This window comes from Chaetodon auriga, chromosome 12 (genome assembly GCF_051107435.1).
Source record: "Chaetodon auriga isolate fChaAug3 chromosome 12, fChaAug3.hap1, whole genome shotgun sequence".
NCBI classification, from domain to species: Eukaryota; Metazoa; Chordata; class Actinopteri; order Chaetodontiformes; family Chaetodontidae; genus Chaetodon; species Chaetodon auriga.
The window spans coordinates 24,831,880-24,848,002 of record NC_135085.1 but is presented as its reverse complement, the minus strand read 5'-3'; the positions used below and the strand labels follow the sequence as shown (position 1 = coordinate 24,848,002).

Here is a 16,123-nt window from a genome sequence, read left to right as displayed (position 1 = left end):
TCACTGATCTAACCCAAATTTCACACTCGGATCCTTTAAATAAGTCTGTCCTCGTATTAATGTATGACGCTCCAGAGACGAAGAGGCTGCTGAAACTGTGCCAGGTGCTTCAGGTGTTATAATGCTGTGGATCACTTTGCACCGATGAGCCTGAATGGGTTTTACCCGAGTGAGAGTAAAGGCAGGGCGAACACTCTGTAAAAGGAGGGGATCTTTGGGATGTTCTGACTATTACTCTGACTCAGTCACACACACACACACACACACACACACACACACACACACACACACACACACACACACACCGTCCTGCTGCCACAAACAAACTAAAACACCAAATGTGGATTCATCCGCCACTGAAAATAGTCCCCGACAAATGCTTTATTTCCTCCTGTTTGAGTGTTGAAAACCACAGTGAGCAGCTGATTTAGGAAAAATACTTTTAAAGAGGAAACTATGTATTTCTGAGCTGTTTTTATAGATTTTCATCTTTAGTAGACGTCAGTGGAGCCACATTCAGGGGAAGTTGTGTTGTTGTCTTTTCACTGGATTTGTTGACAGTAATACAGAAGGCGCCTCATCTCTTGAATAAAAATAAAAATGAGTTTTGTCTGTGTGAAAAAAGTTGCACAAAGTCCTCAAGTTTCAGTCAATTTCTTACATTTTATTACTGTTGCACCATTTATACAAGTACATATAATTTTGAATGCATCAATTTCCATATCATCTTTTTGTTTGTTTTGAATGAACGTGTGCTGTGGAAGTAGCAGTGGTGACACATGGAATGAAAATATCGACTGTAGTTGGCATGGATGCAGACTGAGAAATTATTTTTTTCCACTTGACCAAAAAGACAGGACTACAGGTTCACCCAACCACGGACATGCAATTTACTGAGTCAAGAGAGGAAGAAAAACTGAACCAAGCGACGCACGACGCTCCTCAGTGTTTGTTTCTGCTACGGTTTGACGGGTGCTGGGAGGAAAACGCCGTGCGTCAGCCGGAGGAAACCGAAAAGCTGGCAAATAGATGGCTGGGATGAGTGAATATATACATATATATATCTGTATATATGCAAAGGTGGAGACCATGAACGCACATTTACTCAAGAACTGTAGCTGAGAAGAAATTTGGGGTGCTGGTATCGTACTCGACTCCAAAACATGTCAGAGGGAAGTTTTGTCACGTTTATCCGTCATCTTTCTACGCAAATTCAGATTTCCCAATCTTTCCTTATTCCTTTCCTTCCTATCTTACTTCTTTCCTTCCTCCGTCTCTCGTCATTCCATCTTTCCTTCCATCTGTATCTCCGTTTTTTCCCTCTTTTCAGTTTTCAGCTCATATAAAAGCATGAAAATCACCAAAACTGGAGATGCAAGGTTTCTTCTTCACAATCACTACGTAAACATTGGATGTTTAAGTAGTTTACACTGCTAAGTCCGTCCTTCCTTCCTTCCTTCCTTCCGTCCTTCCTTCCTTCCTTCCTTCCTTCCTTCCTTCCTTCCATTGCCAGTCCTGAATCTACAGATATAAACTTTCTCCTTCACTGTCAGTACTTTTACCTTGGACTAAAAATCACAGTACAGCACTTCGCTGCTGTGCAGTACTGCAGTACTCTTCTACAGTAGTACATTTTCTTCCACCACTGCATACACGAGCATATATGCAGTATATATTTCTGGAAAGTAAAGGAAAATCAGGGGTGAAGATGACGAAATCAGAAGCTCCCTTTTCATGTGCAAGGCTTTTCCATCCCATAATGATAGCGTGGCGTGCGCTTGCCATAGAAACGTGGACCACAGTAGATGGAGTAGGTTGTAAGCGGCTCTGATCATTCACTGAACCCCCGGCCCCCCCCGTCCCCCCCGTCCCCCCCGTCCTGGATCAGACTGCTGGGAGTCACAGAGCTTCACAGGTGCAGGAAACAGAGCGGGGCCAAACAGCACCTGTACCTGATCTCACCTGGGCTGTTTTCACCTGCTTAGATACCAAACTGGTGAGGTTTGCTCCACAGGGCAGCTTCACTGACGCTCCTGCTGTGATCACATCAAGCTTCCACTATGAGGGCCAAATTTCAATGAATCTACAGACTGAGGAGTGTTTAATTAAAACGGTTTTGTCACATTTAGCGTTTTTATTCCACTGCAGCACTTTCCTCCAGGTGTTTAGCTTGACAGCATCATCACGGCTGAGCTTAAAATGACCAGCCAAGGTGAATTTCAAGGTCAGGAAAACACCAAACTCCAGCATCTGAATTAAGTGGAATGAAGGACTTTTATTTACAGTATATCTACTGTATGTCTACTTTGAGGTACTTTCACTGTCAGCGACACAGTCCAGAAAATGAGAAGAGGAAACAGCTTCAGACACAGCTGGACCGACGCTATCTGAGCTGCCCTGATGATGCAGAAAACGTCACCAGCTCGGTTTTCCAGGCGAGGTCAAATGATCGTGAAGCGTCTCCCCCACGTCTGTCTTTTGAAGTAAAGCAGATTTGGATGGAGGGTCGGAGAATTCCATCAGACTTTCTGAGGACACCGTGGAGATCTTTACAGCGAGGCTTTGCAGATTTTATAAGCGTATTACAAATGTTAAAAAACCACTTAGTTCACTTACAATATAGCTAAGGGTTTCAGTACAAAATCTAGAAGTTTATCTGAAAAATTCCTACGACTCTTTTATACGTCTAAGAATGTGTTTTGTGCTGCAAAGTCAGCCGTTTTCCACCTCCGAAATGTCTCAGAAAGCCCAAACGTTCTCAGGCCTCGAATGCCCTTTAAGAGCTCCTGGGTTGCAGGAAAACGATGTTAAAACAACCCAGAAATACCAAACGCCAAATGGGTGGAGCACAATGCCACAGCACCCCATGACTGTAGATACCGAGAACACAACCATCTGAAGAGGAGGACGGGAGGAAGGGGGAGAGCTGAGGAGGAGTCGATGGTCCAGCCGGCAAAGTGATTTCTAAAGCCCCCCCCCACCCACCCCCCCACCCCCCGACCTTCCCTCTGTCCTTTTCCCCAGATTTCGATATTGTGGCATCCGCGGAGCAGAGGGTGCACGAGCGCAGGCCTTCTGTGGGCTGAGATGGGTTAAACCTCCTGACTGTCTGAGGGAGCGCGATGATGGATGTGGGATGGCGAGGCGCGTGGCCGACACAGACTCGTATCAAAGTTCAAATACTACAGCAGAAAAAAATAAAACATAACAATAATAATAGCAATAATCATCTGCAGCGGTGGGAAACTTCTCCAGGTGGTTGCTCCAGTCCTCCTCATTTAACAAATCATCATTACGATTATTATTATTATTGTTATTATCATAATATGGGTGGGCTAGTTAATTTCATTTTCATTTTTTAATCTTCGTCGTCGTTGAGTTAGGTACTTTATTTTTTCATTTCCGAAAAGAAGCTGTCCATTAATCTTGAACTGCTACGGTTTGATCCTTGCTTGGCGCCTCTGTGGCGTTCGCCTCCTTGGCGGGAGGCTCGGCGGCTGGTGTTGAACTAGGGGCCGCGGCGGCCTCCTTCGCCGGCGCGGGGGCCGCCGCCTCTGTGGGCTTGGGGTCAGGGGAGGCGGCGGGGGCCGCCTCGGCTTTGGCTGCTGGTGCCGCGGGGGCCTCAGTCTTTTTGGCGTCGGCCTCATCTTTGCTCTCGGCCGCCGGGGTGGGCGCTGCGGCCTTAGCCTCGGGCTCCTTGGCGGCAGGGGCGGATTCTTTGGCCGGGGCCGGAGCAGCTGGTTTCTCCTCGGCCTTGGCGGGCTCTGCACTCTTGGGTGCCTCAGTTTTCGGCTCAGCGTTGGCGGCGGGCTTCTCGGGCTCCTTCGCGGCGGGAGCTGCGTTCTTTTCCTCCTCTTTAGGCGCTGCAGCGTCTGCTGCTGGCGCCTCCTTGGCCGCCGTGTCGTTAGCTACCTCCTTAGCATCGGTGGCAGCCGGGGCCTCGTCTTTGTTGTCCTTCGGTGCTTCGCTCTCCTCAGCAGAGGCGCCCTCTGCTTTGGCATCCTTGTCTTTGGCCTTGTCATCATTTACGTTGTATCCCTTCTTCTTTTTGCTGAGCTTGCCTCCCATTTTGAATCTGTGGAACAGAAGGGAAAAAGAAGTTTAGTATCCTGGAAACAATCATTCAATCATTGCGAAAAAGAAGCAAGCTGTGCAAAAATAAACCAACCGATGGACCGAATGAGAGCAACAAGCACAAAAATCAAGGCCTGAGCACGCTGGAAGCTCTGAGAAATAAATGAAATATCACCACAAACGATGGAGAGAGCGACGCTTCAAGAGCTGCTCCTCTTCTGAAGATGATGCTGCGATGAAGAGCAGTCTCTCTTTGTGGTAAATATGAATCAGTGTATTGCACCAGCAGCCTCTCAGCGTTCAGGCTTTTCTGCATGAGACAGCAAGAGCATCATTTGACATGTCTGCATGAGCTTTCACGAGGGGAGAAGATGATGCTCGTTGAGATGCACACAGAAACGAAATGCAGTCGTTATGCATTTATGGAGAAACGTCTCTCATGCTGCATTTTTGATGTATTCTCTCAACCTGAACCACACGCTGCTCAGAGAGCCTCCCTGCATGACATTTCCCTCTCTCAGATCAGGCAAAGCTTATTTAAAACCGACCAGAGGAAACAGTAATGTGAGTTGAGAAAACAGTCAGCACAGTGGTTAAAATGTGCGTTGGCCCTGTGACAGACACCAAAGCCTTTAGAGTACGAAACACAAATACCAAAACGACAAACTTCGTGCATCGTGGACTACAGAGACTCTCACACCTCGTCATCACCTCTCAGATGAAGAACGTCTTATTAGGAAAAACCTTCCACAGCTGAGACACTGAGAGCAAGAGGAAATAAAAATATGACAACACTGCTATCAAGTGGCTTTTAAGAGACGGTAGTAATGCTTTAATACAATTAAGTAACTAATCAAATTCTGCTATTTCTAACAAACACAAGTGTCGAGCTTTCGTCAACATAACGAGGAAACATTTTACCGTACATGGTTAATGTTTTATCGTCATGTTTGGTGACTCACAGCTCTTGGCTGATTATTGGCGACAGAGTCGTCATCTTGGTTAAATATTGAGAAAGTCAACGGTAACTTGAAGTGTGAGACTGGAGGTGTCGACTTTTTCAATATGTAACTGAAACCACAATCTTTATTCAACCAGAACCACAAACAGGACGCAGGATGCAAACCTGGACGCTGGCGTCAAGACAAAGAACGCACAATTAAGGCAATAATTACATTTCCTCCAAAACATACTTCACAAAATCATTGAGTAATATACAAAAAAATGTACTTTTAAGGCCACAGGCAGCCTCTTAGATCATTTTCTGCAACACATTTAAAGGAGATGAAATGTGTATTTGGAGAATCCAGAGCAAACAAAACCTGCCTGAAGTGAGAATATGGGTGAAACGTCCTTTAAACATGAAGAAATCCAGAAAGATGGCAAAGCTGCGAGCAGCATCCAAACAGCTAAAGATGGTCCTGACACATAAAACACGGGATCATCAGCAAAGATTCAGTTTTTTAGCAAACTGAATGGATTCCTGAGGTCTGTAGAGGTTTTTCTGAAGCGACTCCAAGACTGCACTCAGAGCTGTGGGCAAACTGTCATTGAGCAGGTACAGAGGACTGTGTGTAGGCAGGCTCAACACACACACACACACACACACACACACACACACACACACACACACACACACACCTGCAGATTCCTGGCTCCCGCCTACATTTTTTCATGGATATCACCATCTGTCTGCTCGATGGGAGGGAAGACTTCAACACCACAACAAATCAGGCTTATTAGGAGCAAAGACTCAAGAACGGTTAGATTTGTTATTTGAAAGATGAAGTCTGTGTGTTGATGCACAAAACTGCCAAAAACAACTTGGCAGTCGATCCTGCTCATTAAGAAAAGGCAGAAAAAAAGCGCCGTGTGTGTTTTCAGTTCTGCCTCTGAATTTCCAAACTGCTGTAGAAAAGCAACTAAAAACTACGGATCTGCTTTCAACCTCGACGGTATTTGGACACGGAAACACTTTTGTTTACTGTGCCTGACAAAGCAACAGCACGCACCTCCACCACCACACAATCCTCATCATAATCTGCTTATTTTTATCCAGAAAATGTCTTTAATGAACTCTCGGATCCAGCAGCAGCATATAGACACCCAAGATCTGTTTCATGTGAGGCAGCAGTTCATGAGAAAATAACGAAAATGCTCAAAATTCCCTGATTTAACAGTATAAAGAAGTTCATGGATTCATACGAAACCGTACCGAATTTAATCAAGTCTGGTGAATAAGTCCACAAACGTTACATGAACGTGAACTTTTGAACTTCCACTGGGGTTTGTGCTTAATTGTGTTGTTGCCCTAATTGTTCTTCTTTGTCCCATTTAACATCTAATATGACTGAAAAGCGAGTCGGAACAAAAACGCTCTTCCTGGTTTCTCAGCTTCCCAACATTGAGTCTCTTTGCCTGTAATAAATAAAAGCTGGTGTAAAAACAGGATGAAATGAAGAAAATGGTGTCAAATCAAACGAAACCAATATCTTTGATGGATTAACTTCACAACACCTTGAGATGATTCTTCATTTCTGAGGTTGAAAATCATCTGTTTGTTCTGTAAATATGAAATCCGTCCAAACGTCTCTGAAAGCAGACGTGACCTTTTCCTCCCAAACAAACCAGACCACCGAGAGCTTCTGCTGGCTACTCACAGATTCGCCCTGTGAATGGGACAGAGCCGGCGGTGAATCCACTCAAAATGCTAATCACCTCGTCGCCGCTGACTGAATTACTCCACTATTCATGCAAAACTCCCCTGAACGTCCAGCAGTCGGTATCTGCCAGGGCCGCCGCTCCTGCCGCAGCTTTATACGGGCCACAATGGAGGTCTCTCTGCTGCATCACATCATTTGACTCCCGGCTTGCGCTGCCAGTACAATGACTCACAATCATCTGGGCGGACAATGGCTGCTTTTCAACCAAAGGCACGCTTTCTCGCTGCTGGGCGTGTGGTTTTAGTGTTTGAAGAGCCGGGGCAGGGCCGACACAACCGGGAGAAAATGCTCTGGGTCACACAAAAGACTTAATTTAACCTGCAAACGGCAGTCAGGGAAGCACAAAAGGAAGTCTGATCGGCCAGATGTGAACTTCCAGCATCACTTCATGTGGACGGTGGAATCAGGGCCGAGGAAAAACACAAGTTAACGTTTGGCTGACTCTTCTGCCTAAAGTGTCTCCAAATGAGGTGAAAAGAGTCTTTAAAATACCTTAAAATGAGTCCACCTGGAGCAGAACGTTAAATTCAGGGATGAGACAGCTTGAACTGTCCGAACTCTCCAACTTGCTGTTTCACCCAAAGTCATCATTCCTATCACTTCATCTTTAGATTAATTAAATTAAATGGATTTTTTTTGACTGTCCAAACGTATCCATAAGCAGTTAAGGAGTCCCAATCCCTTTAGACACAGTCTCATTGTCACAGCTGTAAAAGCCGTTAATCTTCTAACTGTGTGAGTCCCTGATCTCTATCTCTGTGAAATCAGTTCTTGTTCCCTGACCAAGGTTCATCTGTTATGAGGAAATCTCTTATTCTTCTAGAAGTATTAGACAGATTTCAAACGGTCCATTCAGTTCTGGCCCTGCACAGAAACCTCTGCACCTCTGTTCAGGGTTGAATTTAACACTTCAAACATAAGATGAGAAGAAAAACAAAGTGAATACAGAGATTTGGACCGATGGTGGTCGAGGGTTTAAGGGTGGATATAACACCGAAACGGTTCTGTTCAGACAGCATCCTGCGTCTCCATCATCACGCAGACCAAAACGACTTTTTAGGAGAAGATCGGTTTGGGTTAAAAACATCACGACATACGTCACTCAAGTCAAAGGAAGTCACTGTGAATGTTTGTTGGACGCATCGATCCACCACACCTCCTCCACATGCGGACTTTTCTTGGTTTTTGTAGTACCTGAGCTCCTCCTTTGCTCCCGCCTTGCACCTTTTCAGACATGTTTCTGGTGAACTGAACATGAGTTGGTTTGGAAAGCACTGACAAATGACCTCGTTTGTGATCTGGAGGACTTCGGTGACTTCGAGTCGTCTTTCAGGACTCGCCCCAGCCTTCACAGACCTCAGTGAAACTCTTTTCCGTGCTCCATTTATTTTTCCTGAGCGCGCACAGACACAACATTAACACCACCTGCACTTCTTCCTCCTCCTTTTCCGCCGCGTTCAGCAGTTGCCTCCCCGAGCCACCGACCGTCCAATCCCTCAGCCCCAGAAGCTGCTGAGTCCACAAAACACTTGACCGATGACGGCGGCGCTCAGTGAAAAAGCGCTCGTACGACATTATTAATCGACGGTCAGATGTGCGCCCGGCCGGTGGAAAGGTGGAAAAGTGGTTTAAGATGAGCCAGATTCTCTGAAGGAACAGATGGACGAGTTCTCCTCAGAGTTCTTCTCAGACTCTCGCCGTCTCAGGCGAGTCATCTGTCACGCCCACACACCGACGCTGCTGCTGCTGCTGCTGCTGTTTTCCTCGTCTACCTGCCTCACCGTCGCCTCTCTGCAATGATCCCTCCATCATCACGCTCTCTGCTCTGCGTCTGTGCTCTCGTTTGCTTCACCTGCGGTGTCTTCAGACCTCCTCCTGCTCTGCAGAAAGCCTCTCTTTGTGTCTTCTTTAAATTGGACTCTGCCTCCTGGGGTTCTTATCTCTTTCTGTCTGTCTGTGGATGCACCTTCACATCTTTCCTCTCGGCTGGATCCTCTTCTTTCTTAATAACTATGCAAAGTTAAGGCCTCTGTGTTTGTGTGGATGTGATTAAAGCCGCGCTAATCGACATTTTCACATTAACAATGAGACATTTAAAAGTCTAAATAAACTTCACTGAACACAAAATGCTCAGCACCAAACAGCAGACAGACAAAGACAGACGAGCGGGTGGACATCACAGACAGACTGACGTTTGTCTTCATCAGGTGGACACAACTGCAATTGATAATAAGAAAGTTGTTCACCTCCAAGCTTTTGTCTGTTTTCATTTGTTTTCTCGAGCAGAACGACGTCTGAATGAGCAGCTGGTTGTTTTATCTGCTGCCTCAATAACAGCAAATCTTTCAGTTCAGTTGAAAAATCGCTCCTCTTCATCACGAGTCACATCCAACATGTGTTCTGATTTTTAATTTCGTCTAAACCAGCCCAGTAAGAACCTTCCTCCATCTCGTCCTTTGTGGTTTTCACTTCCTGCCCTCCATCTGGATTTAACGTCAGGTGACTGCAAACAACCTATTGTTAACACTGAAGACTCACCCTGAAGAATTTATTTATCAATTATTTCTCCTCACACGTTCATTTTTGCTGGTATTTAAGGGGTATGTGTAAAGAGCACCCACACACTGTGTTTGTCTCCGTCATTATACGATCTCTGCTTCCTCTTGGCCCATTTTTATCCGGTCAGATTGTAATCCCTTTGTCCTGTCCCTCTGCTCAGGCAGATGGAGGTCTCCAGGAGGTCCTGGGGTCTCAGTAAATCCCCGGCCTTGGAGCAGCGGCGAGCCCGGCCTGGCAGGTTCCCTGTTCCTGCCATCCAAGATGACACGTTAAAGGTTAAAGCTGTCGCTGCCCGACTCCCCGTCCGGCTCGGACACTCGCTCTGCTTCCATGGACGTCGGAAAATCGACTTGACAGAAGAAAGCAGGAGGAGCTGCAGGTGCACTGACGGCAGTTTGGTTTCGGGACTGAGGAACCGGATCGAGAAGCTATTTTTAGATCATGTCATGAAAAGCGATTTTTTTCCCTCCACCTTTAAAACATTGGACTATGAGCTCTCAGTCTGTTTTCTGCTGTAATTCTTCTTCAGGACCTTTTTGTTTCCTTTCTCACTCATGCTGCGGACGTCTGATGATGCTTTCACTGACCAACCCATCCACTGATCCAGACCGAAGTGAACGAACTGCTGGTTTGAGAGCTCGGCTCTGTTTGTGACCCTGGCCTAAAAAATAAATTTGGCTGGATTCAGAAAAAATCAAACATGCATCAGTCGGCGTTAGAAGCAATCATTCACTGTGCCTAGAAGTAGACATTCTGGGAGAAATGTGGTTTTCACGGGACGCTGACAGAGGAAGTATCTGATTCTGAATCCAGCCTGCGGCTAAAAACAGCACAGGTTCACCTGTGTGGCACTGACCTCCATTTTGAAACAGCTCTGCCTTATCAGAGCGTCTCTGAGCGGACGTGAGCTGTCTGCTTCTACCTGGTCGGTGCAGATTTAGACTCAGTGCTCAGGCAGTTCTTCACCTCGGCGACACAGCAGCTGTCAGATCAGTAACTCAGCCTCACACAGATGTGCATCTCGTGTGTTTAAGCACGCACACGTACAGACACTTCAACAAACACCTAAAAAATACTGTGGAATGCTAAAAATGACACAAACACACACCTGTAACACAGTGTAAGTATAGCTGCTGTAAACAGAGAATGGGGGGGGGGGGTTGTATTGTGATCACACATCGGTGAAACTGCAAACCTGTGGAAGCCTATTTCCTCTAATTACCCATCATGCCCTGGTGTTATTACTCTGCACATCCCTGTGACACCAAACCCTAATTTCAAGCTTATTAGTCCTGAAGTGGAATCATGGCTACCTGGTGTTTAATTAATTAGATTATATAATACATGATAAATTATGGCTCCGACCTCTTATTGCTTAATGTTCCCCCCTGAGAGCCTCAGATTGTTCTCCTTCAGGTGTGTTCAGGTGTCGACATTATGCATTACAAAAAAAAGCAATTCATGTTTTAACAAATGTCACATGACAGTGTGAAGAAAAGTTAAAGGAATTATTCTGTGTATTAAATATTGTCTAGAGCTGGATTCAGGATGTGCTTAGCCTAGCTTAGCATAACAGCTGGAAGCAGGGGGAAACAGCTAGCCTGTCTCTTTCCACAGTTAAAAAATACAGCTACCAGGCCCTCCAAAGATCACTGCTTGTGTAACCTGTACATAACATAAATAAAAAAAAGGAAAATTTGGTGTTTTTGTTGTTATGATTTCTTCAGGAACAACAGTTTATCAGCATTTCCTTGCAGAACTGTTGTTCTGTTTGTAAAATCACTAATTAAATAAACGTAATAACATGTCCGTGTAGACCTGAGAGCAGTGACGTGTGAAGGACCACAGTGAAGTGGTTCAGTCGGAGAAGTATCTGCCCTGTGTGCTCCCAACATGAGTGTAACGCTATAATTCATAACGCAGGCCTGAACACTTCCTCCCGCTGCCATCCAGCTGGCTGATTTAAGACGAGTCTGTTTCACCAAACTGCAGCAGGCGAGCGCAGGGAGCTGAGCGGACAGGCTGGAAAACTGGAGCAGAAAATTTGGCCCAATCACACACACAGACACAAATAAAAAAAACCCTCTGCACCGGCTCTCTGTACTGAGCTGGAAGAAACGGGGGAGCAGAGGATGCTGGGAGTCGGGAGCTCACAGTCAGCGGAGGCCGATTTGAGATACTCAAGTAGCTGAAATGACAGATTGGAGTCCATGACGAAGGTTTTAGGAGGCGAGATTCTCACATTGTGCCGGTACGATTTTCCCACAGAAGTCAGCTATTTTAAAACGCAGCGCTCCGAACCTTGGCAAGCCTGACGCCATCAGAGCCAAAGATGATGCAAAAGTATTTTCTCCCACCGTTTCAACCACATTCTCTACACTTTTCTTGCAGCCTGGAAACGTAGAGCTGCGAGTGAATTTCGGGATACAGTAGCAGGCACAATGTGTGCCAGCAGTGGAAGTCTGAACTGGTCCCCTGAGTCAAAGCTAGCAGCAGGACCAGCGGCTGCAGTGAACACGTTCAGTCCAAAGTGGCTTCCAGCTGTGCCAAGTTAACTTCACTTATGGGTAAAGTTTAAGGTGTTTGAAGCTGCTACGCAGAATTTCATGCCTCAGATGTGAGACTCAAAGACGCTAATATCGACCAATTTATGGGAAGTAAAGTAGGAATAAACGTGACTGAAGTTGACTTAATTTCACATTTCACCAAAAACCATTGATGTCAAACAGAGTATCTATATTTCATGTGAACTGTCAGAAATCATAAACTCTGCATGCAGCTGAATGATTTCATGCAAATCCAACTAGTAGCTACTGGCTTTAAGTTACAAAATTAAAAATAAAAACTGGCTTGACTTGACTGTCCGTCTATATACCTTCGCTACAAATCAGGTAACTTGTCGATGTCTTCCAAATGATTAACTTAAACTGCTCGATTAAGATAAGGGAAAGTCCTGTCAAAGAAATTATTTTAAAAACAAGAGGAAGTCTACAGCCATGCCAGCTGCTCAGTGAGGCTGTGCCGAAGCACAGTGGCGCTTTAAGCTAAATGCTAATGCCAGCATGCTAACACGCGACATGGTGACATTTGGCGGCTTTAGCGTGTTCACCATCTTCGTTTAGGGGGCTAACATTTGCCAATTAGCACAAAACATAACGCGATGATGGGAATGTTGTTAGTCAAAGTATGTGATCACATCATGACATAAATTTCATACTTTTTAATATATTTTACTCTGAACGGATGAACCTGAAATCTGTTTTTTCTTGCTTTAACATTAGTAACTTTGGCCCAAAGGGACTAAAACAGCTTTGCTAATGACAGCATTTCAAGTTCTTGGCGGTCACTAAATGTTTTATCACAAACTTTTCTTTCTGACTCAGTGTTTTATTTATTCAATCCTTATTTTTGAACAGTAGATCTAATAGATTGTTTTGGATTTGATACTGAAGCAGGAAGTGATCTAAACAAAGTCATCACTTTTTTCTGGAGAGCAGTCCAATTACCCAGAGTACACACAGACTGCCTACTGCTTATTCTGGCCTCAGGCAGAACGCACGCACGCACACACACACACACACACACACACACACACACACACACACACACACACACAGCCATGTGCATTCAAACAAATGCTAAACACACAAACACAGGCAGGAATAAACACACACACGAATGTGGTGTTTAGAGGATCAATCCTCAGACTGACAGAGCTTGAGAAACTGGGCTGGAAATGGTTATTGATCAGCGGCGGTGCGACCACAGAGAGCTGCTGTGTGTTCAGCTGCTGCTTACGAGTCAGAGGACGCACTCAGCAGAGATGAAAGCCAGCGAGACGCTTTTTACTGAGACGTTTATTACTGAATCCAGAGCCGCTCTGAAGGCTTTGTTGGCTGCAGAGGAACCAACGGCACACAAAACAAAACAGAGAAGTGAAACGGATTATGTCGCTCTCTGTGGGTTCGGTGGCATTTCGCTCCACAAAGTCCTCTCCTCCTCAGACGCTCACATGACCTCCATGTCTGCAAAGCTGGCAGAAGTTTGTCTGGATGGAAAGAAACTCAACACAAACGCTCAGCTTGTTCCATCTCTGTAGATTTCTGTTCCAAAACCACTTTTTAATGAGCTGAAAGTTCACGTTTCAGCTTCACTGACTTTGTCTTTGACCTCATGATGTAGTTTAGGAAACAGCCCGGTCCTCACGAGAAAAACGACAGCATCAGTCATCGTCCATTAACGTTCTCCTAAACAGCGACCTCTAGTGGCCGTTCGTGCTGCAAAACGTGAATCACAGGAGGCCGCTGGAGATCGCTTCCACAGGCGATCGATCAGGAAACGGCCACTTATCAAAATCACTGTGAGGCAACGACAAACAACCTGTTTTTGTTTAGTTTGAAGGACCAGAACTAAACTAAACTACTGAACTAAACCTGGTGACTCACAGACGTCGACACTGTTTGGAATAAAGTTAAGAAAAAACCTGTTTCAGCTGCTGACCTAGAGTCCCAGGAGAGACAAAAACTGTCTGAAAAGGTTGAATCTGTATCAAAGATCAGAGGCAGCGCTGAAGATGAAGCCTGCAAACTCCTGTGATTGATGATCAACGTCAGTTTTCCGTTTCTGATCTTCATCATTTCTTCTTTCTGCTCGCAAACCTGCAAAACTTTTGTCATCCCATCCTGATTTATCGTGAAACGGAGCGAAGCCTCTGGCCTTGTTTCTGCTGTAAACCGTTCAGAGGGTTCGTTGTTATCTGACACATCCAGGTCAGACTCTCAGGCTGCCTTAAGTGATTGAACAGGTGCTATCAAAGCTTCAGCAAAACACCCACAATTCACTGCGTTACAGGCATTTGCACATCACCAGCAGCTGACTGGGTCGTGTCAGTCGGTCATCGGTGGGGTTTTAAAATCAGAAATCAGCACAGCTGTAAGACAGCACCACCTGACCACCGCACGCTGTGGGACTCAAAGACAACGCTGCATTAACGTGACTGATCGGACTCGTCATGCGTTCGTGGCCTTGGCTCTGTTTTCTCAGACTCAGAGAGGTCGGGGACGAAGGCAGCGGCCCAGCAGTGAACCTCGAGGCCTGTTTAGGGTTTACATGGTCCCAAAGCCTCCAGAGAGAGTCACGTCTGACCGGCCTCAGAGGGGCTCTCTCTAACTGGTTCCTCACCCAGAGACGTGACTTTGGTGATTTCTGGTGTAAAACTGTTTGAATCCCTTATGAAGTGATGAATTACTGTGAGTGCACGGATCCACAGGGACCGAGCTTCAGTCTGCATCCCAGCGAGAAGCAGCGTGAAGGGGCATGATCCAGCTCGCCCAGCAGGTCCTCCGGGAGGTGACGCAAATTAAATGAAGTCTATTAACTGTCGCACCCTGTTGTCGGAGTTGAACACTGTAACAGGAAACCTGAACCTCTCCCACGTGGAACATGTGACCAATCAAAATGCTGCATTCAAGTTTCATTGGCCGCCATGAGTCCGGTGACTATTTTACTGTCACATGTGTACAAAGAGGGATCCTGGGTCTCACTTTTGTCCCTTGGACATCATTTTATGTTCACTCTGAGTCTGTCGTTGTGCAGCATATTGCACATTAAATGTCCTCTTCTCAAACTGAGCTGAACCTCTTGTTAGATTTTGCTGATGCTTACTTTGTGTACTCCCAGACAGCAGTGACATTTTAAAAAGCCTGACAGTGAACAAAAAACTGCAAACTAAACCCTCCAGAAAAAGCAATCGAGCACAAAGAACGCGGACATCAATGGGTCTCTAACACTGCTAATTATATGGATGTAAATAGAGTTCATGCTAACTCTCCGTTTGGACCACCAGGATACTTTAGCATGTCCTGTATGTCTCTATAGGACTTTATAAATCCACAGAATAAACATGTTTGGGCGGCATATCGTTCCATAATGTGCTCTGATTTGACTTGTCTGCCTTCCCAACATCTGAACACATGAAATGCGACTTTAATGATTTAACAGTTAGTCGAGCTGTGAGGGTCCTCAGAGGTGACAGGCGTCTTCAGCGCATCTGCAGAAATATGCAGGGTGACACATTGACGTTTGAGTTCTTTGTGAATTGCATGAATGCCAAAAATCGACCCGCCATTGAACTTTAAACACTCAACACATTCCTGATGGATGTGGCAGCCCTGAAGCCGCAGCCTTTGGTCTGTGAAGCTTTGTGATTTCAAGTCAAGAGTTCAGGTGTGTGTTTTTGTTCCAGCTGCTCACACCTGATCTTGATAGTGCTGATTACAAAGAGGGGAACAAGCTCCTGAGCAGAGCTGGCATGAAAGTATGCAGCAGGGCTTGGTTTGGAGAGTCTGTCCTGGTCTGATTACAATCCTTCAGCACAAACACATTTCAACATTCAGCTTAAGCTAAAAAGATGCTTCAGCACTCACAGTTTAAAACCCTTTGTTGTTTGGTCGATTAAAAATGTTCCCAAAGCCAAATGTGACATTTTCAAATGGTTCCTTGGTCCAACCAACAGTCTGAAAACTGAAAAATATTCAGTTTGCTATCATAGAAGATGGGGACAGTGAGCGAATACCAACATTTGAAGAGCTGAAAACATTGAGTTTTGGTGCATTTTTGCTTAAAACTGACTGTGTTTTTCTGGAACTACTGGCAGCAGAGTCACCAGAGTTCCAGTTGGACCAGCAGAGCTTTAATTTTGTTCCTTCATTGTTAAATTTCATGACATTCATTTGAATTTCATCCAAAGCTTCTTAGACTAAGCGTGT

General features: G+C 45.5%; 1 protein-coding gene across 2 annotated transcripts in view; it reads right to left on the bottom strand.

Moving 5' to 3' along the window:
- Positions 1-643: 643 nt before the first annotated feature.
- The window catches only part of basp1 (brain abundant, membrane attached signal protein 1), a 42,035-nt gene continuing 26,555 nt past the window's right edge, over positions 644-16,123 (bottom strand). For both annotated transcript variants that reach the window (XM_076744674.1, XM_076744673.1), the window contains exon 2: positions 644-4,075. In XM_076744674.1, the coding sequence (XP_076600789.1) occupies positions 3,421-4,068 (648 nt within the window). In that variant the 5' untranslated portion in view covers positions 4,069-4,075 and the 3' untranslated portion in view covers positions 644-3,420. The remainder of the gene's footprint in view (positions 4,076-16,123) is intronic.